Source organism: Canis lupus, chromosome 10 (genome assembly GCF_003254725.2).
Source record: "Canis lupus dingo isolate Sandy chromosome 10, ASM325472v2, whole genome shotgun sequence".
Classification (NCBI taxonomy): Eukaryota; Metazoa; Chordata; class Mammalia; order Carnivora; family Canidae; genus Canis; species Canis lupus.
Window position 1 is genome coordinate 28,081,815 of NC_064252.1, and position 22,120 is coordinate 28,103,934.

At 57.4% G+C, this 22,120-nt stretch overlaps 1 protein-coding gene across 1 annotated transcript; it reads left to right on the forward strand.

Annotated features, from left to right (window-relative positions):
• The first annotated feature begins 5,833 nt into the window (after positions 1-5,833).
• SSTR3 (somatostatin receptor 3) lies at positions 5,834-14,398 on the forward strand. The gene is made up of 2 exons (XM_025460835.3): positions 5,834-6,495; positions 10,960-14,398. Exon 2 carries the CDS (start codon positions 10,996-10,998, stop codon positions 12,271-12,273), a length of 1,278 nt encoding a protein of 425 aa, XP_025316620.1. The 5' UTR covers positions 5,834-6,495; positions 10,960-10,995; the 3' UTR covers positions 12,274-14,398.
• The last annotated feature ends 7,722 nt before the right edge of the window (positions 14,399-22,120 follow it).

Genomic DNA, 22,120 nt, shown 5'->3' on the forward strand with positions numbered 1-22,120 from the left:
AATAAGAACAGTACTGGGAAGCCAAACTATGGACTGTGGAGAGAGCCCAAATGTCCAGTGACTGATGAATGGATAAAGAAGAAGATATATATATATATATATATATATATATATATATATATATATATGAATAAAGTGGATATATATCTGAGAAGTTTAATGTATATATAGGTATAAATGTATATATATATATGTCTATCTATCTATCTATAGGTATATATATATGAATAGCATTCAGCCATCAAAAAGAATGAAATCTTGCCATTTGCAACAACGTGGATGGAGCTAGAGTGTATTATGCTAAGTGAAATAAGTCAGAGAAAGACAAATACCATATGATCTCACTCATTTGTGGAATTTAAGAAAGAAAACAGATGAACATATGGGGAGGGGTGGGAGGGAAGGGAGAGAGGAAAATAAAACATAGGAGACTCTTAAAAACAGAGAACAAACTGAGGGTTGATGAAGAAAGGTGGGTGGGGGATGGGATAGATGGTGAAAGGTATTAAGGAGGGCACTTTTTGTGATGAGCACCGGGTGTTGCACGTAAGTGATGAATCACTGAATTCCACTCCAGGAACCAATATTGCACTGTATGTTAACTAAGTAAAATTTAAATAAAAATTTTAAAACTTAAAATTTTTAAAACTTAAAATTTTTAAATAAACATTTTTAAAACATTAAAAGTAAAAAAAAGAAAAGAAAAGAAAGAAAGAAAGAAAAGAAAAGAAAGAAAAGAAAAGAAAAGAAAAGAAAAGGATAGTCCTGGGAGTTAGACATATGAACAAATGCCTTCCACCACCAGAGTCAAAGTAATTCTCAACCTAGAATTCTATACCCAGCCCAGCTATTAATACATGTGTGAAGAGAATAAATCTTTTCAAACATGCTCACTTGCTCAGGGAATTACCAGAGGATGTGTGACAACAAAATCAGGAGTACACCATTAAGGAGGAAGATTCAAGAAATGGGATCTAACAGGAAAAAGTTGAAGGAAATCACTGCTAGAGTGGTGAAGAGAGACACTCCTAGGGCAGCAGTCGTCACACAGGTATAGAGGACAGCCAGGACAGATGAGAGGAGTTTAGATGCCTCCAAGCAGAAATCCTCATGGAGCTCAGGACCTAGAAATTCCCCTGTGAGGTTTTATGAAGCAGTAGGAGCAAATGCAAATACTGAGTCCTAGGAAACTGAGATATTAAAAAAAAAAAAGACTAAGCAAATGAAAAAAATGAAGCAATTATGAACTCCAGGCTGGGCAGGTAATAATATTTCCAGTGCATTCCTAATGAAAACACTGAATATACATTAATGGAGAATGTCATTTCGTGGAGAGGGTGGAGAGAAGGGACCAGCGTGTGTAAGAAACCTACAATCCTCATCTATCATAATAGGAAGTCAGTAGATACTGGATAAAATTGAGGGGTCAAGACATAGAAAAACAAATCATATATTTAGCAAGATGGAGACAAACACAAGGAAAAAGAGCTAAGAGGTGGAATTGCCTCTGGGAGAAGGGGTGGGTCAGGACCATGGGAGGACCACTATTTTCTGCTGTTGTAAGTCTTTTTTATCACTTTGGTTTTTAAAATTTACTTGCAGGGGCACCTGGGTGGCTCAGCTGTTGAGCACCTGCCTTCTGCCCAGGGCATGATCTTGGAGTCCCGGGATCGGGGTCCCACATCAGGCTCCCTGCATGGAGCCTGCTTCTCCCTCTGCCTGTGTCTCTGCCTCTCTCTCTGTGTCTTTCATCAATAGATAAATAAAATATTTAAAAAATATAAAAATAAAATAAAATTTACTTGCAAACAGCACTTTGAGAAAAATAGAAGCAAATAAAAAAAATAATTGTATTACAGATAAAAAAGAGAAGCCAGAGGAGGGAGCATCAGAAAATGGGAAGGCTTCAGAGCAGCTGGCGCTAAACGTGCTGAGGGATTAAGAGCTCGAGAGGGAACAGTCTGTGCAAAGGGCTTGGGGCACACATGGGGTTCAGAGTCAAGACCATGGGACTGTGGAAAGAGAAGAAGGGGCGAGTAGAAAGGAAGCAGGCAGAGGCGGATTCCACCGGCTTCTCAGGCCATGGTGAGGATAGGGGATTTCATTCTGCAGCAGCAGGTGGCCCTAGGAGGGTCTCAAGGAGGAAGCCACTGGCCTGACTTGGTTTTTAAAGGACTCACTCTCCCCACTGAGGGGGCAGGATGAGGGCAGAAGCAGGGGGGACAGAGGAGCTGACAGTGGCCTGGCGCAGAAGGGAGGCTGGGGGGCTGGAGAGCAGCGAACAGGTCAGAAAGCAGAGAGTTCGAGGTGGAAGCCACGGATCGCGGTGCTGGAGGCCACAAGCTCGCAGGCGTTTCCTCCGTTTGGCCATCGTACAGGAAGGTGGACACGTTCTACTGAAGGAGGGGCTTGGCAGGGGCGTTTCTCGAAGTCCCGCTGCTTGACTGGGCCAGAGCTGGGGTGGAAACTCACCTGCTCAGGCTGCTAGCCTTCCCGCCCCTGCTGCCCAGGAGGACGGGGCAGGCTCATGCTGCGGGTGGCGTCTCCGTGTCCCTGGGAGCTGCTGCTGGGTGGGTGTAGGGCTTAACTAGTCCTCTTGTCTCCCCAACTCTGCATGGCGGGTGTTGAAGCTGAGAGACGGAGGCTCAGAGAGGCTAAGTCACATATTCGAGGTCACACAGCCAGTAAGCGGAGGAGCTGAGATTGGAGGCTAGCGGGAAACGGCAGGGGCCCAGAAGAACCAGAGGACACCTTTAACAGGGACTGGGAAGGTACTCTGGCTCACCTTGGCCTATTTGAAGGAAAGACCTTAGTGTCAGTGGCTCAGGCCCCCAGTCTACACTGTGGTCGGCTTTGGTCTGAGGCCTTGTGAGGGACGGGAGGGAGGACACAGCCCTGTCCTGGCTCTCAGGAATGGGGGAGCCTGGACCCCAGCTCCTGGAAAACCACCTGTCTGACATCAGAGACACGGTCACAGGTCTCCAGAAGCCCCACAGTCTGAGGGTGGAGACACAGCCCTCGTTTTGAGGAGGTGGGGGTCTGATGGCCCAGACACAGAGAGGCGGTCCAGGCAGCCCCTGCAGGACCCCAGGCAGACACAACGCTGTGCCAGCTCCGAGGTTAGAGGCCCTCGTGCTCCAGGACCTCGACGCCAGGCAAGGTGGGGCCGCGCTCGGCTCCGCCACCCAACATCCCCTGCGTCCCAGGCTCACTGATGTGGAGCGGCACTTCCCCTTCCTGCGCTGCCATCCCCAGAAGGAGAGGCTGATCAGGGATCCCGAGTCGCTTCCGCTCGGGGAAGGCCCCCCGGGCAGGGGTCGGTGTCTGACCCCGGCCACACCTGCCCCCAGCCTGGTGTCCGGGACCGTACCAGCACTCAGCCCCCAGCAGACATCCTGCAGAGTGCAGTCTTCCTCCTCCGCCACCCTGCCCCTCGCCCTCCATCCACCTCCTCTTCGATAAACATGCAGCAAACACCTGCTGTGTGCTAGGCTGGTGCCAGGCCTGGGGACACCTGTGTGGCCGAGGTCTCTAGGAAGTCGAGAGGAGAGGCCTAGCTCATCTAGGATGGGGAAGACTCCAGGAGGAGGCCGCCTGAAGGAGGACTTCATCTCACACATAGGGGTGGGGTGGGGTGCGTGAGGAGAGTGGCCAGGGTGGGGGGCACAGCCTGTGCAAAGGTCCTGTGGAGAGCCAACACCGTCACCGCTGCCTGACTGGTGAGCCTTTGAAGAACATAAATTAGGTCGAGAAGCTCCTCTGCTCCCACCTGTGAGGCTCCGGACCCACCGAGACTGAGACAGGACCTTCCGTGGTCAGGCCTCCCGGCCTCCCTTGCCTCCAGCCACCCTGCTCTCCGCCTGGGCCCTCTTCCCTAGGACTGCTCCATTCCCCTCACTGTCTCACGGAGGCCTGAGCCCACCCCTCTAGAATTGAATGAATGAATGGGTGAGGCTGGGTGTGCCTGGAGCTCAGGGAAGAAGGAAATGAGCAGAGGAGGCAGAGGCTGGAGGCAAGGCCAGTGTGGTATAAAGCCTGGAGGGCTGCATGGGGTCGGTTCTGAGAGGGCCCCCGGCAGGGGAGGGGAGGGAGAGGGCCCCAGAGAAGCCTCCCTCACTCCCAGGAGCTGCCCACCGCCTACTCCTCAGGAACTTGCAACGGAGGAACCCTGAGGCTGGAAAGAAGGGCTGGCTTGCCCAGCTCCCCTGGCGGGTGGAAGGGGGGCTCCAGGGGCCTCCGGAAGCGGGTGTGCTCCTAGTCCCACTGTGTGCCGCAGCCCCCAGAGCGGCTCTTCTGGAAGAATCGGATTCCCGGCTCTCTGAGGGGCTACTCCACATCAGCCCGGGGTGCCCAGTGACGGAGCAGGTCCAGCCCGGTCCTGAGGCACAGCCCGTGGTGGAAAGGGGCCTGGGTGGTGCCTGGCACCTCGCAGGTGCTCAACGGAGACCCATTACCTTCCTTCCCCTCTTCTCCGCTGGGAGGTGCTGACGGGCACACCTTTAGCAGGACGCTCTTCCCTCTCTCCTCGCTGGCTGTGTGATCTGAGCAAACTGCTTTCCCCCTCTGAGCCCCAGCTTCCCGTGTGTAAACACTGCACTGCTCACTGTCATCGTCGGCGGTGTGGTGGCCACGACACAGGGCAGCGTGTGTGAAACAGCTGGCCCTGGTGGGGGGGTGTTAATAAAAAGCTGTCATTACTGGGATGCCTGGGTGGCTCAGTGGTTGATCATCTGCCTTCAGCTCAGGGTGTGACCCCGGGGTCCCGGGATCGAGTCCCGCATTGGGCTCCCTGCAGGGAGCCTGCTTCTCCCTCTGCCTGTGTCTCTGCTTCTCTCTCTGTGTCTCTCATCAATAAATAAATAAAATCTTTTAAAAACCACAAAAAACCCCTATCATTCCCAGTTGACCCCTAGGCATTTCCGATGCTTACATCCAAAGAGGAGCTAGGAATGATCTAGTCCAACCTCCCTACTATCCAGATGAGGAAACGGGCCCGAGGAGGGTGTTCTCGCCGTGGTCACGGGGTGGGTCAGCAGGAGCTGGGGCACTCATCCGGGGGCACCCAGGGGTGTGCTCAGGCCCAGCGCCTTAGCCCACAGGCTGGCACATCCGGCCCAGGGGCCCGACCCAGCCCACTGCCTGTGTTTTGTGCAGACGGCAACTAAGAGCGGATTTTACAGGTGAGCATTTGCAACCGATTTGAGGATAGGAAATACTGACTTGATCTCTGATGAAACACAATGTTACCCGCCCCCCCAAAAGAATTCCACTCTTCTCAGTAACATTGTTCTCGATTCTTATCCCATTTTGAGTTGTATCAATTTCTAAACAGTGGAGATTTGTTTTCTCCTGTACAGGATCTTTGATCCTGCCCTTGGGCCCCAAAGCCTGAAATCTGCATTCTTTACCCAATCCTCCCACCCCCACCCTGCCCTGGGCTCCCCGGGCTCCGGCCACCAGACCGTCTTAGGACTGCTGCCCCCACTTGGCCTTCCTCTGGCTGGTGTCCAGCCTGCGGCCAGGACTGTGGACTCCCAACCCAGTGCTCGCCCGCGCTCTCAGCCCCTCACCTGCCTGGCCCTGGGACCCAGCTGTCGCCTAGCAGGACACGTGCCACAGTGGCCCGGGGGGCGTCCAGCTCCCTAAACGCCACACTCTCCTCTCCGCCCCACCGCGAGAGCCAAGGCCAGCGTGGGTGGCCAAATCTCCGCGGTAACAGGGTCTGCCCCCCCACCCCCCCTGCCCTCACCCCCTCTCCCCCTCCTCTCCTAACCTGCCACCCCTCCCCCCTGCCTGCACCTGCTCTCTGGCCCCTCCCGCAGCCCCCCCCACCCCTGCTCCCTCCTTCCCTGGCTCTCCATGTCACCATCTGTGGCACAATCCCTCTCTGTCACTCTGCCTGCCACCCCCTCCTTCTTCCTCCTTCCTCGCTCTCCATCCCTGCCTCTTTTCTGCATCTCCCTCTCGCCCCTTCTCTCCTCTTTGCTCCTGCTTCTCTTCTCCCTGCCACGCATTTCTTATCACTCCCCCTCATTCTGGCTTTCCACCCACTCACTGTCTTCTCCCGTTCCTTCTCTCTCCACCTCCGACCGAGCCCCCCTTTCCCTCTATTTCTATTGGCTTCCGACAGTCCCTGCTCCCCTTTTCTCCTCCTTGGGAGGTTCTCTGTCCACCCCCACCCTGCGCTCCTGCCCACAGACCCCCCACTCTGGGCCTCCAGCCACCCCCCCCCGCCAGGACGTGTCCTGGAGATGGGGGGTGACGCACCAGGAGCCCGTGGGAAGTCAGGGCCGGAGACCAGATGGGAGAGGCTCTGTGGGCAGCTGTGGCCGCCGCAGGCCTAGGGGGCCCGGGCTGTAAGCCGCCTAGAAGTGGGCACTGTGGGGGGACCCCAGCTGAGGGTGCTCTGGGCCCTTGGGGACTGGGCAGGGAGAAGGGGCAGCAGAATGATAACCAGCCTGGCAGCCAGCAGGGGAGCCCTCGCCCCATGGGCAGGTAAGGAGGCTGGGGGTGGGGTGGGGTCCCAGAGGGTGGGGAGCTGGAGCACACCCTCTGCCCGGAATGAACCCGGGAAGCTGCGGCTGGGGGCTGGGAGAGGGTGGGAAGGCCCAAGGAGGAAGGAGGGCTTCCTGTGACCTCTTGGTGGGCTGTGGGGGGTGGGGGGCAAGTCAATCTCAGAGTCTGGGGCCACGGTTCTCGAATCCTGGAATCATACAGCAGCAGAGCGTCAGAGCACTGGAAGAAACCAAATGCATCATGTCGGTGGGCCTCCCCGGCCCTGGGGCCAGCTTTCCTGAGCTCCCCATCCATGCCGAGCACTGGGCTCCACAGTATCCCATTTAATCTTTACAGCCACCCTGGGAGGTGGGTCTAACAGTCTTCATTTGAATAGGAGGAAACTGAGGTCCAGAGACAGGAAGTGACTTGCCCAAGGTCACCCAGTAATTGGGTAGCATCTTTCTGTGGCACAGGCCAAGTCCCCCAACCCAGGGCCTGTGGGGTGTGTCCCTGGGGGTCAGGCCTCGTCTGGGAGGGGAGTATGCTGGTCGGCTCTGATGATCAGCACAATCCAGATCTTTGAGTGGAAGGCCCAGGGTTACAGACAGCAAGCAGAATGCAGTTGCCCAGGGGCAGCAGCCTGTAGCCTTTAGGGCCGTCCAGGCCCCAGTCCTGGATTCCTCTCAGCCCTCAGGGGAAGCCGGCAGGACCCGCAGGTACTGATGGTTTAGAAGTAGACAGAACTGGGTGGTAATTCTGGTGTCCCACGCACCAGCTAGGTGACCTTGTGTAAGTTACTGAACTTCTCTGAGTCTCAGTTTCCTCCTCTTTAAAAATCCTCCCTCCTGGGCTTTGTGAAGATCTCACAATGGGGGCCTGAGCCCTGGGCCCAGGAGCAATGCCCCATCTTGCTCCGAGCTCTACTTGCTGAACTGCTTGGTCTGTTCACGTTTCCCAGTGCGGGGTGCTGTGCCAGGTCCTGAGGCTAAAGTAATAAATAGCTTAGGGTCCCTGCAACCCAGAGCCAGGATTCAAGAGGGTAAGTGAATGGGAGCAGAAAAAAGGAAAGTGGATTGAGGTGTTTGGCATCTTTGAGGGGCTGTCCTGAATTGCTGTGTGGCTCAGGGCAGCCACTCGTCCTCTCTGGGCCTCTGTCCCCTCTCAAACAGTCCTCTGAAGAGTCCACCCCCAGCTTTCAGGCAAGCTGGTGCCAAAGATAAACCAGGCAGGGAGAAAAAAATCCCTCCTCCCTGAGGATGAACTAGATCATGCACAGGACTCCAGCTCCTTAAAAGAAAAGGCGGCCCTTAAATTGCAGGTTGGCTTATGCCCGCAGAAAGCTATAATTTTCCTGCTCCTGGCACCCGGCCTATTAAACTTTGACAGGGAAGATGCGCCCAGATGAGGGTGGAGGCAGAGAGTCCCCAGCACAAAGGCAGGGCCTGGCTGGCTGTGCTGTGTTCCCGCCAGGGTTGTGTGTGTTAGCATGTGTGCATGTGTGTGTGTGTGGGGGGGGCTGTGCACGCGTGTCCCTGAGCAGGAGGGGGGCTGTCCTCAGAGCTCACCTCCAGGCTTCCCTGGGGGCATCTGTCCCTGCAGCCTGGAAATTAGGTTTGCCCAGCTCCCTGCTCTCTCAGAAGAGAGCACTTTCCTGCCTCCTCCAGCCCTGGGCTGTGATTGGCTGCCCCACGGGGATGCTGTAAAGAGGATGTGCGCAGGGCAGCAAGGTGGACAGATGGGTGACGTAGGGCTCTCGGGCTAAGGAAGCCAGAAAGATCTCCAAGGTCTCAGATCCCACAAATCCAGGTGGAAGAGGGCTGATGCTGGCATTCAGGAGTTCTGACATTCTGATTCAAGGACATGGAGTCTAACAATCTATGACTCCACACCTCAGTTCTAAGTATCTAAAATTCTATTTTTAGGACCCTGAGATTCCAAGTGTTTGAGTCCCTGAATAGTCCAAGAACCTGGAGAGCAGGGAGGGGAGCTCTGCATAGGCTGGTGGGAGAGTAGAATGCCGGCTGGGTGCCTCCCCAGGGCCCAGACTCAGTCTGTGAAATGGAGGTGGTGCGTGTGTTGGAGGATGACCCGAAGGGTTCGCCCAGGTCTGCCCCTTCCTAGCTGTGTGTCCAGGGCTGTGTGGCCTCACCTGTGTGCCCTGTCTAATGGTGGGGACAACGCTAGTCCCTCTCCTACAAGACCCCATAGAATGCTGCATGTTGCCAGCTTAGCCTGGAACCTGGCAGCTGGGGTGGGTGACAAAAAGCCGGCAGCCCTGTTAGGATCCTGTGAGCCCTGTGTCCACTGTCCCAGGCTCAGGAGAGCAGATGAGATCCCAGGGTGATGACAGGTTAGGGGCTCCTGCCCTGGGGTTGGAGGAGCAGGGAGGGGTGCTCTGAGGCCAGACAGCCTGGGGTATCAAAACGGGGAGCCACAGCCAAGCGATTCTTTGCCTATTCTCTGCATTGCCCGGCCTGGTGCTCAGACCTTTATAAAGCCAGGGTCCTCGAGCAGGGGCAACAGGCATGCCTACCCACCCAGAGGCGTTTGCTCCAAGTTGGGGTGCCTCCCCTTTCCAGAAGCTTTGCATCTTAAAAATCACATCTGCATAGGGCAGTGCAGGTGGCAGGTCCCACTGGAGGTGATCCAGGCTCCGTGTGGGCTCAGAGTGGGGACATCAGAGGCTTTCCTTCTCTCTCAGGGTTTGTTGTAGGTAGAGGCAGGGGCCAGACAGGAGCCGAGGGATGGGGGGAGGTCATCAGAAAGGAGAGATGGGGAGAGGGCCTCCTGAGAGCCAGGAAGTCCTGCTGAGGGAGGCTCCAAGTTCTGAGGTGGGCGGCCTTTCTGAGCAGGGCTTGAATTTCCTTTGTCAGCAATTCATCCCCCCTTTGCATTGAGAATTGTCCACTCCGGGCTCCTCTGATTCATTCAGTGCCTCAAACACTGATGCAGAGCCTGTGCTGTGTGAAGGGACCAGAAGATGGTTCAAAGCTGAGAGCGTGTCTCCCCATGTAAGGGGAGCTGGTCTAGCTGGGGAGTGGGGAAGAGTCCTAGCTCCTTAGAATATGCAGGAAGCATGAGAAGAAAGGGCATGCTGGTTCCCACTGTGCCGCTGGGCAAACTCTTATTCGTGCCTCAAGACCCATCTGAAATGTCCCCTTCTCTAGGAAGCCTGCCCCACCAGTGTGGAGGGTGAGGTGGCTTCTCTTGCACTTACCCCAGTGTGCTGTGAGTTCCTCACCACGGGGAGAGAAGGGGCCCCACGCGCCCACCCCCAGCTTCACAGCTGGCCATCCCAGGCAGGGCCTCTTTGGGGGCCCCAGGGGATGGGCTAGGCTTAGCAGGTGCCCAAGCACTCTGACTCCCAGGAGAGGGGACATTGATGTGCCTGTGGCTCTTAACTGCATTCAGAATCTGAGGAACCTGATAAAACCTCTGGGCTCTACCCAGAAAAAGGCAAGGATGCATTAGTGTGCACCAGTTTTGGGTGTTCATGGATCCTGTGCAGTTCATCTGGAGACTCAGATTCAAGGTTAAAGACCTGTGATATGCAGCTGCTGGTTTCCCAACGTGAGGGCTGCTGGTGGCTGCCTTAGTCGGTTCGGGGCTGCTGTAACAGAATACTGCAACCAGAGGAGGGGGCTTATAAACAACATTTATTTCTCCAAGTTCTGGAGGCTGAATGTCCAAGGTCAGGGTGCTGGCAGATTCAGAGTCTGGTGATACCTGCTTCCTCGTTCATAGTCATCTTGCTGTGTCCTCACATGGCAAGAGTGAGGCAGCTCTCCGGGGTCTTTTATAAGAAGCCTGATCTCATTCAGGAGGGCTCTACCCTGAAGACCTAAGCACCTCCCAAAGGGCCCCCCCCCAACCTCCTAATATCTTCTCTAGGAGTTAGGATTTTAATGTATGAATTTTGGAGCAGGGAGAGGAACACATTCAGTCTCTCAGAGTGGGTGATCCACTTGGGGTCCTGCCAGCGGGGGGCATCCTATGCAAAAAGGCAGGTATCGCTCTGTGAAACAATATGATTTCATTGACTTGCGACGTAAAACACACTGGTGTCAAAGACGTTTGAGAAAGAACAGGAAGGGCATATGTTGCCATGGGCCGATTGAACGACCCATTCACTCCTCTAGTAGACATTTGTGGAGTGCTCACAGGTGCACGGGTGAAGGAGATGCTGAGGTGTGCAAGCCGGTGAAGGTCGCTGCCCTCGGGAGCCCGGCAGGCCTGCGTCCCACGCCACACCCTAGCTACATGACACGCTTCACCTCTCCGAGACTCAGCCTCCTCATCTGAGAAGTGGGCATACCTTGCTGGCCTAGGCAGAGTAAAAGAGCTGGTGTGTGTCAAACGCTGGCCGGGCATGCTCTAAGTCTCCAAGGTCAGTGCGATGGGGAGAGCATTGCGGAGAAAGCCATCATCCACCATGACGTGGCTGTGTCCTTCCTCCTCCAGGCCAATAGCTGACTGCTGACCACTCTCCCCTCGGCCATGGATACCCTTGGCTATCCTGCATCGGTGCCCACAACCCTGGAGCCCGGGAACACCTCCTCGGCCTGGCCCCTGGATGCCACCGTGGGAAATGTGTCGGCAGCCCCGAGTGTGGCAGGGCTGGCCATCAGCGGTGTTCTGATCCCCCTGGTCTACCTGGTGGTGTGCGTGGTGGGCCTGCTGGGCAACTCACTGGTCATCTACGTGGTCCTGCGGCACACGGCCAGCCCGTCGGTCACCAACGTCTACATCCTCAACCTGGCACTGGCCGACGAGCTCTTCATGCTGGGGCTGCCCTTCCTGGCTGCCCAGAACGCCCTGTCCTACTGGCCCTTTGGCTCCCTCATGTGCCGCCTGGTCATGGCCGTGGATGGCATCAACCAGTTCACCAGCATCTTCTGCCTCACGGTCATGAGCGTGGACCGCTACCTAGCAGTGGTGCATCCCACCCGCTCGGCCCGCTGGCGCACGGCGCCCGTGGCCCGCACGGTGAGCGTGGCTGTGTGGGTGGCCTCGGCCGTGGTGGTGCTGCCCGTGGTGGTCTTCTCGGGGGTGCCCCACGGCATGAGCACCTGCCACATGCAGTGGCCCGAGCCGGCGGCAGCCTGGCGGGCGGGCTTCATCATCTACACGGCCGCGCTGGGCTTCTTCGGGCCGCTGCTGGTCATCTGCCTCTGCTACCTGCTCATCGTGGTCAAGGTGCGCTCGGCGGGGCGGCGGGTGCGGGCGCCCTCGTGCCAGCGGCGGCGGCACTCGGAGCGCAAGGTCACGCGCATGGTGGTGGCCGTGGTGGCGCTCTTCGTCCTCTGCTGGATGCCCTTCTACGTGCTCAACATCGTCAACGTGGTGTGCCCGCTGCCCGAGGAGCCGGCCTTCTTCGGCCTCTACTTCCTGGTGGTGGCACTGCCCTACGCCAACAGCTGCGCCAACCCCATCCTCTACGGCTTCCTCTCCTACCGCTTCAAGCAGGGCTTCCGCCGGGTCCTGCTACGGCCCTCCCGCCGCGTGCGCAGCCAGGAGCCCGCCGGAGGACCTCCAGAGAAGACGGTGGAGGAGCAGGGGGAAGACCGGGAGGGGGAGGACCGGGAGGGGGAGGACGGGGCCGGGAAGCAGGGGGAGGGGAAGGGGATGAACGGCCGGGTCAGCCTCATCACCCAGCCTGGCACCAGCGGGCAGGAGCGGCCGCCCAGCGGGAAGGCCAGCAAGGACAAGCAGCCCCTACCCCTAGAGGCCTCGGCTGCAGACAAGCCGGGCGCGCTGCACATCAGCTATCTGTAGGGGCCTGCGGAGGGAGGCCCAGCGTGGCCCACGGAGGGGCAGAAGCTGTGGGTGTGCCTGGGGCATGCCGCCCATGGTGTCAGAGGCCCCCCGATATTTGGAGGCCTGGGCTCCGATCCCATAGCTGCCGAGGCTCGCTGTGTGGCCTGGCCTGGGCCCCTTTCCTTCTCTGGACCTTGCATTCTCTTCTCTGACTCAGGGATGGGAGGAATCAGCCAGGACAAGCTCTATTGGATGAGAAGTCTGGAGGGGCATTGCTGCTGGCTGACCTTCCTGAGCGGGGTCCAGGTTCAGGGGACAGGTGCTGACTGGCCTTCCCCCTCCAGGACAGAGCATCCTGGCAGACTGGCCTGAACCTTGGTCCTTGGAGAGACGGAGTCAGGTTCACAGGAGAGAGGCTGGGGCCCCAAGAAGAAGAGAGTCTTCCCCTGTGTGGGGAGGGGTGCAAGCTTCTGGGGCCCCACAGCAGCTCTCCCCCACCTGCTGCAAGGCCTTGACCAGCTCTTCCTCCCCTCTGGGCCTCGGGCCTCAACTGCTGAACAACCCAATAACCTCCTGGCCCTTGTGGCCCATTTGGTCAGTGCTGGGGCTCTGAGTTCCTGGCCCTGAGAGGAGGTGGATCTTCCAGGGAAGCCCCTCAGGCCAGCTCCAGGGCCCCTTACCGCTTGGGCCCGCCCAAGGCCCTCTTATCTAATTTTGTACTTGTAATTTTATATTCTTTTTCATAAAGAGGGTCTCCAAACTGCGTAAGTTTAGGCCACCCAAAGCCCAGCTTCTGTTGAGGACAGCTGACCAATTCCCAAAGCAGCTCACTTTGTGTCCTGTGGCTGCGGGGGTGGGGGGTGAGGGGTGTGTCCTCTGGGTGTCTGAGGGCTCCGGGAGCCTCCTCAGAGCAGCACCCATGGGTGTTCCTCACTCCCAGAGACCACGGCAGGACCCGGGTCAGGCAGGCTGTCAGGGAAATGCAGTGTCTAAACAGCACAGTGAGGAAGGGGAGGAGGAAGAGGGACAGGGAGGAGGGTGGAGGACAGATCTGCAGCCATCCTTGGCCCCTCTGGGCTAAGCTCTGCCGCAGCCTGGCTGAGAGCAGGTTGTGGATGCCTGGTCCGATCCACCTCAAGGAAAGGATGCAGTCGGGATGGGAAAGCAAATGTTCTGTAAGGTACGGCGCTGGCCCCCTCGAGGGCCTGCCTGCACTGCTAGGAGGGGCTGTGCCTTTACGGTGGCCTGGGGACAGAGCTGAGACTCAGGGCCCTGTGGGTCAGCAAGCAGGCTTCTCCATTCTCTGGATTGTCTGGGGCCACAGTTTGAGGCGGCCCAGGGAAGACAAGAGAAAGGGAGCTGGAGAGGGACCACAGGAGAGGCCACCATATAAGGACTCTCTCCCAGAGATAACCCCTTAGAGCCATGGTGGGATTGGCCCTGGGGAGAAGGGGACACCTCAGGCTAGACCCCTCCATCCCCCACACCTCAGAGGGCAGGGCGGTCCTCAGGGAAAGCACAAGTTGGGAGACCTACATCTTCAATCCATCTCAGGATCCTGGCCAGCTTTGACCTCTTTGGGGCTCCGTTTTCCCATCATACAATGGAGGTTGTCCCTGTCTGCCTACCGCTTGGATCTGGGGGGAAAATGAGTCATGTTGCGCCAACTGCCCCCCACACTACAATGGGTAGGGGTGAGTGTATCAGGTTATAAAATGGAAGCAGCCCCCATGTCGGGCTTGGCCCATACCTACTTCTTCATCAAGTGGCCTCTCTGTCTCCGGCCTTTGGCGGTAAGGATACTGCAGGTCCCAGGATCAGTGGCAGGGGGAGGCAGAGGCCAAAGAGAGAGAGGGGACTTAGGGGGTGCGGCCCACCCAGAAGTTCACAAAAGCGGACCTTGTGTGGATATTGGAGCAGGAAGCCCAGCCCTCAGTCTGGGGTTCCCCTGAGGAGGATCTAGGAGTCTGAGTGAAGAAGGATCCCCTGCATCTCAGCATTCCCTGGCCCACCCAGCCTTCCTGATTCCTGGGGCAGGTGAGCCTGGTCGGCTGGGGTGGCTGGAAAGCTCCAGAGGGAAACCCTTTGCTGCTCCTGCCCCTAAATAAATAAACACAATAAAGACAGTGACACATGACCACAACTGTGATCTGGGGCAGTTCCTCTGCTAGGTGCTGCATGTATTGCTTGGTGTGCCTAGATGGGTGTGTGGGGGGCGTCTCTCCCTCTGTTCATCTCTCAGCTCTGCGAGCCCAGGTCTGTGTGCATGGCCTTCCAGAATCCCAGTCCTCCAGGGCACATGGAAGATGACCCGATAAGCCTCAGCCTACATCCTTACAGATCTTGATCACAAAGCGGAAGATGCATTCTTTTCTGATGCCCAAATAACAAATCTCAGGGCAGAAAGCTGATTGGCTTGGCTGGATCATGTGATAGCTCCTTGGGCCAGTCACCAAAGACAAGGTGATGGAGTGCCATGATTGGCCTGGTGGGGGTCATGTGCCTATCCTTCTGCCAGGGAGGATGTGGAACACTGTGACAGACAGTCTGGCCTGACCCATGGGGTAGGGGGTGAGTTGGGGACCCGCTGCCAAAGACAGGGGTGCGGGCCAGGCAGCAACAAAAGACTGTGTGCATTTGTGAGCACAGTGCAGGGTGCATAGTAGGGGCTCGCGCACCTCAGCCACATCCACAAGTGAAGGCACATTGCAGTGTTAAAGCCAAGGGCCTACTGTGCCCGAGGCAGGTGTGCATGAGGTGGGAGCAAAGGGACTGCTAGGGGCTGAGTGTCCCATGGGAGTGGTTTCCTGGCTAGGGTCTCCTCTGGATCCCGTGAGCTTCCTGCCACACGATGCCTCACTGCCTGTGCCCACTCACAGTCATGAGTGTGGAGGTCCCGCCGGCCTCGTCTCTTTATGCAAGGACTGTGTTCCCAGGCTCAGCAACTATGAAGACTTGGAACAAATGAATGAATCGGGGAATGTCATTTCGCAAAGTCCAGGGGGCAATTTTCACACTGTGACTCTAGCCTCCTTTGGGTGTGTGCCACGCAGTTACCCTGAATAAATGGGGGGACAGCTGCGGGAGGGATGGAAGGAACTTGTATAGGGGTTTGGGCCTGGAATCTGTGGGTTATTGGAAATGCAGAGGCCATAGGCTGAGGAGAGGCCTGGGGTCAAGGGCCTGGGCAGGCAGGAAGGGGTGGCAATGACCCTCCCTCTCTGATTCCCCCTCTCCAGATATTTAAGTTGCTCACACCCAAGGCCTTACCTTGAACTTGTCTCTCAGAGGCGGTTGCCAGGCAACAGCCCATGGCCACCAGGCTCCGGACCAGGACTTCATGCGTCAGCATCAGCATCAGTGGGGACGAGCTGGGAGTCTGCAGGGCCTGGGGGAGGGGAAGCCAAGCTTCAGGTGGTCCTCACCTACAAGGGGTGGGGGAGACAGAGGCCACAGCCCCATGCAGAGGTGACAGCTGGGCTCCCCAGGACTCCAAACACTGAAGCAAACACTCTAAAGGTGGCAAGAATCCCAGGCTGGAAGGGGAGGGACATTCCTAGGAGTAGTGCAAAGCCATGACCTTGCCAGGGCCTTGCAGTGCCCCCTGTCACTGGCTGGCCCTGGTGACATTCTTGGTGAGACCCCTGGATGGCTGTGGGCAGTGGTGGTGGTGGTAATACATCCCCTAAAACTTACGGGACCCGGGATGCCCGGGTAGCTCAGTGGTTGAGCGTCTGCCTTCAGCTCAGGGCATGATCCTGGGGTCCCGGGATCGAGTCCCACATCGGGCTTCCTGCATGGAGCCTGCTTCTCCCTCTGCCTGTGTCTCTGCCTCTCTCTGTGTCTCTCATGAATAAATAAATAAAATCTTTAAAAATAAAATAAAATAAAAGTTATGGGACCTGAGTTAGGAGGCCTGGGACCTGGGCCCACTCTGTCATGAACCTACTGTGCAGCTTTGGGCCATTTACTTCACCTCTCTGGGCACAGGCCATTAAGTTAACGAAGACTTTCATGAGCACCGACAGTATGCCAGGCTCTGCCCTCGACTGAAGGCATGGGGGAGGGAGAGAGACCCGGTCCTGCACCCTGGTTGCTTCTGGGCAGCCACACAGGTAAACGTATCACTATCTAGTTAGGAGGGAGGCGTGATGGGGAAGGGGCCTTGAGGCTGGAGGCATGAGGGCTAAGGGGCAGAAGTGGTGTCAGACAGGGCCTCCAAGGGGGTTAATCCCTGTTGAGGGTGGAGTTGCCAGGTTCACACTGAAGCCCTAATCCCCAGTGGCTCTGGATGTGACCTTATTTGGAAGGATGGTCCTTTCAGAGGAAAGGAGCTAAGATGAGGTCCTGATGGGGCTGGATGGGCCACTGATCCCATGGGATTGATGTGCTTAAGCAAAGGGGAGATTTGGAGGGCTGGTGGGCACAGGGAGGGTGCCAGGTGATGCTTCTGCAAGCCCCGAACACCAGAGGTTGCTGGCCAACCACCCAAAGCTGGACGGCAGGTCCTCAGAGCCCTCGGAAGGAACAACCGTGCTGACTCTTTTGATCTCAGACGTCCAGCCTCCAGAACCAGGAGCGAATGAATTTCTGTTGGAAGCCACCGAGTTTGTGGTACTCCGTTCTGGCAGCACCAGCGAACCTACACAGTTCCCCACCTGCAAAAGAGGGATGATGGTCCCTCCTCTCCAGGACCTTTGGGAAGTGCGAGGGACTGGCCCCTTCACTCTTTCATTCAGCAAGTGTTTTCTGGGCAGGTGCCAATTGCAGAAGGCTGAAGGCAGAGGAGTACAAGGCCCATCGTTTAGGAGCAAAAGGAAGTCACAATGAAGAGATACACTAACCAGTTCTCTAGGTGGAGCCCGGAACTGCCTGGGTTTGAATCCTGACTCATCCATTCATTGGCTGTTTGACCTTGAGCCAGTTAATTAACCCTTCTGTGCCCCCATCTCCTTTCCGAGATGAGGATGAGAGCAGATGCCTCTTTTGTTAGGAGGTTTAAATGAGTGAATATTTCTAAACAGTTTAGCACAGTGCTTGGTGTGTTAGGTGCTGTGTTCAATGAATGTGAGAAGTGCTCTTACAGGAGCCAGGATCCCTCCACGGTTGGGGGTGGAAGTCTCCCCAGGAGGCGTGATGCCCCCGCTGAGTGCCCAGGGGAGGAGGCATGCAAGACGTTCCAGGAGCTGAGGACAGCTCTGATACCACGAATGGCAGGGGATGGTGAGGCCACGGGTGGTCTAGGACCCGGCCCACGGTCACTGCACTGGAATCACAACCAAGAAAACTGTTTTCCCAGCCCTCAGCCCAGTGTCTATAGTTTTTAAAAAAACTTTGTAAATGAGGGACACCTGGGTGGCTCAGAGGTTGAGCATCTGCCTTCGGCTCAGGGCGTGATCTGGAGGTCCTGGGATGGAGTCCTACATCGGGCTCCCCACAGGGAGCCTGCTTCTCCCTCTGCCTGTGTCTCTGCTTCTGTCTCTCGCAAATAAATAAATAAAATGTTAAAAAAAAAAAAAAAGAAAGGAAAACTATGAAAATGAGGGACTAGGTGGCAGGAGCAATGCTGGGAGTGGACAGAGCTCTGAGGCCACTGGTGCCAGCTCCTTGGTGGCCACTGGGTAGTAGCAGATGATGCCCTCGGCGACTTGGCCACCCCCTAGAGGCTCAGCCACCCTCCAGTGAGCCCTGCAGCCCAGCACAGGCCTGGCTGTCAGGTCACGGTGCGCTGCGCACACAGGGTGAATGAAGAGCACACACCTGTGCATGTGTGCGAGCGGGGGCAAGGCCAGCCTTCACTTTTTCCAGGCTCAAGGAAAACGCCTGGGCTGCACTTGGCATCTCTGGGGTCCTAGACCCCTCAGGGCCTGGGTCAGGGGCCCCAGGGACATCCTCTGGAGGCAGCCAGGAGCCCAGGGCCTCTCTGGTCAGCTCATTACAGGTGGGGAAGAGAAGACCAGGAGGCCAGGGGCGGGACGTGGCCTCCCGGTCCTGCTCTCTGCTTTAATGACCAGGGACGATGTCAATATTCGCACACGGGGCGGTCAGGCCAGCGGCTGCACTCGGTCAACACGGCCCAGGGCCTGCTTAGTTTCTCCATGGGTAATTAGGGGCTGTCTCTGAGCCCCGGTTTCTCTCTGCTCATCAGACGGCGCAGGGCCCTCCTGCTCTCTGGCCCTAAAATAGCGATTACGGGGAGAGCAGAGCAAACACACGATGCCTGCATACGTGGGTGGCAGTCGGCTGAGCTGTCAGCCACACGATCAGCCTCCAACCCCAACGCCACCTCTTCGTAGCTCTGTGGGCCTCCGGGCTAGTCCTGGAACCGGAACCGCAGCCTCAGTTTCCTCATCCGTAAAATGGGCTTCCTACCCTCTCCCAACGCAAAGGCAGCGGGGCTGGCTCCGGCCGAAGCCCGCGCTGCGCTCCGTGTCCGGCAGGGGGCGCCGCAGGACCTCGGCGCCCGGTCGCGGCTCCGCTCGGCCGGCCTCGGCTTTCTTCGGCCGCTCTCGGCTCCACTCGGTCAGACCCGGCCAGGTTCGGCCGCACCCGCCAGGCTCGGCCAGACTCGGCTCTGCTCGGTTGTCCCCGGCAGCACTCGGCAGGGCCCGGCTGTGCTCGGCCAAGTCCGGCCGGGCTCGGAGCTGGACGCGCAGAGGCCCCGCCCTGGCGCCGCGGAGGCTGCTCTCGGCCGCCTGGGCTCGGGCTTCCCGGGCGGGGGCTCCGGGGCCGGTTTGGCTGAGCCCTGGCCCGACGTTTCTGCCTTCCGCGCCCTGGCGGCCTCGTCATCCGGCTCTGCCGCTAGTCGGCCTGCGGAGGGAGCCAGTGGCTGCACCTGTTCCTCAGTTTCCCCCTTGTGAGAGTTAACGGGGCTCTTCTGGGGCGGCAGACGCCCCGAGGCCTACTGGCCCTTTCTTTCCCTGGACCTCTTGGAGGATTCAGTTTCTCCTTCTGTAAAACGGGGTTACACTGGCCCAACTCGGATTAACACTCTTGGGATCAGACGTGGGTTGTTGAAAGTCTAGGACGGAGCAACTGAGTCCGGAGGTGGAAGTAAGGGCTCCGTAGGACCAGTCTGGGGTTCCCCGCCCTGCAGAGGGAGGGTCCCCTTGGGCCCCCTGGTCACGCTGTGGGGAGGGCACGCGCGCCCCAGCTAGTCCCCGTCGCGCGTGGGCCTGGGATGCGGCGGGTGCGGGTGGGACGGGTCACCCAGGCCGGGCGCGCCGGGGCTCTCCCCAGCAGGGGGCGCTCGCGCTTCCCTCTGTTTTAGTTTTTTATGTAGCTTCTAGCGGCCTTGAGCCATCAGATCTGTGCCTCGGCCGTTCACAACTTGCACTGCTGAGTCCGGGCATCATGTTTTCTCTTCTACCTCATTTTTTGGACAGGCACACATTTTATCTTTTTTTTTTTTTTAAATACATGAGGGTACCTGGCACTTTGTAAGCACTGACCAACCCACTCTTTATAGCTTCTCCCAAATCCTGGGTTGTAACCTAGATGCGGCTAGGAGCTTGGTTCTGAGCGTCTGTCTGTGCCTCATTTTCCTCATCTGTGAGATGACGATAATACCTGTGCCTTCCTCAGAGGATTGTTGAGGGATTAGATGAGTTAATGCCTGTAAAAACCTCAGAAGGGATCCTGGTAGGGAGTAAAAGCTGTGTTTGGGAACAAGCAGGGGGCGGGGGCGGCGGCACACACAGCTCTGCCCTGGATTTCTGGCCTTGGTGATGAGGGTTTTGGCTCTGTGCATTGGGGTTTTTCCGGCTCCAGTGTGCGTGGAGACAATGGGCTCACACGCCTACCTACACGGAGAAGCACCGAGTGGCCAGTAGACGCTACCCCTCTTGGGTATCCCACCAGACTGCGCAGATGCTCTTGGCCTCCTCATGTCCCTCTGGCCCAAGGACACCAAGGCTCGGAAGTAGGGAAGCGTGTGCAAGGTCGTACAGCTCGAAGGAGCCGGGTATAACCCAGTGCTGTCTGCCCCAGGCCTGGGGCTCTGTCTCCAAGCTGTCTGGCTGCTGGGGAGAGCCTCCGGATGGCTGGAAGACCAAGGGCTGCTGCACAACTGAAGGATATTTAGGAAGAGTGAGAGGAAAACCATTGAAGTGTAGTATATCCCACTCTCGCTCTCTGGTCTGCCCTGCCTCCAGCCAGCTGTTCTGGACAAAGAGGACAAGGGGCCCTTTTCCGGGGCATCGGCCTGCCTGGGAGCCAAAGGAGCCAGCGCTTGAACCTGACAAGTCAAGTCCCTTCCCTGGTCTCAGGCTCCTCAGCTGCTAAATGGGATGAGCGGCCTTTGGCAGAGGGGCCATTGGGCGCCGCCTGCAGCACAGTGCGGGGACACCGGGCACACCATGGGTTAAACTTCCTGTGTCCCCAAGCTGCTCTCCCCAACCTGGGCTGTCTTCTCTTCTCCCTCTCCTCTGCCTCTAGGCTTTCTAAGCCAAACTGCTCAGAGACAGCCAGGAGCTGTCTCCCCCTCTGGTGCTGCTGACTCAGCCTTTTTCCTGGTGGCAGCAGATGGGGAGGATGGGGAGGGTGGTTCCCACCCTCTGCAGCCCTGGCTCAGCGCCCTGGGAATGCTGCCTGGGGCAGGGCCACGTAGAGGGCATGGCCAGTGTGGCCCTGGTGTTTTCTCCATGTTCTTCAGGTTGCTTTCTTTGGGCCCCCCTGGGACCCCTAAATAGGCCTGGGCCAGCGGGGGGGCTCCAAGTGGGCTTGGGAGGTGAAAGCCAACACAAAGCTCCAAGCTGTGAGAGTCTGCCCTCATCCCAGCCTGGACTCTGCTCTGCTATGACCTTGAGCCAAAGAATGGGGTCTTTCCTGGGTCACAGTCTCTGCTGGTCACAATAAATAGTTGGGTTAGGTCATCTCTCGGGGTTCTTCCAGGCCTGATATTCTACTGTTGGATTATTCCCAAAGCTGCTAGAAAAACCGAGGCCCACAGAGGAGACCTGGTCAGAGACACACAGCCTGGAGGCTGTTCTATCCTCTACACTTGCCCAGTTAAGTGGGGACTAGGGTTCAGTGCCCAGAGCCCCAGACTGAAATCCGTTCCCAAGGGGCACATGTCTGTACGGAGGGCAGTGACATCCTCTTCCCAGGGGACAAACCTGGAAGTATAGCCTTTGCGCCACCACCACCCAGCTCACCATGCCCAGGCATGTTCACAGGACTCCAGTGGGGTGGGGGCCCCTTCCTTTCTGTGGGATTGTGGCTCCTCCTCACTAGCCACGTGACCCTGGGAAAGTGCAAGGCTGGGGTGGGTTTCGTTGAAATAGTGGATGGGAACACCCTTCAGGCACCAAAAGCCCCTGCAAAGATGGGGCCCGGCCCAGGCAGCAAATACTCAACCAAAGCTGAATGAGAGGGTGCTGGAGGGGGAGGGACATTTGAGACTGTGCCCAGGGGTCTCCAAGCCCAGAGTCCCAGGGCTGCAGCCTTTGGAAAATCTCCACAGGCCCAGGAGAATACCAGAGGCTGCCCCCCTGTGAACAGGACCCTTGTGGGGGATCGTTTTCACAAGGGGGTTGGCTCCAGAAGACCTGGGGGATGGACCCATCAGGGGAGATTTCTAGGCAGAGGAGGGGGACTTCAGGGTCCCTGCGGAGGGGGCTGTTGACCTGGTTGCTGCCCTTCCCTGATACCTGAGGGGGTATCACCTGCTCACCGACTCACTGGACATGTGCTGAGCCTCCCCTGTGCCTGGCACCAGGGGGCTGGGGACTAGAGTGCTAATAAGGACCAAGGTCATGGATCGGCCCACATCCTGTGCCCAAGGGGGTGGCAGTGCCAGGATTTGACCCTGAGGCTGCCGGCTGGTGCCCCAGCCCTCTCCACTCTGCATCCAGCCCTGTGAGGT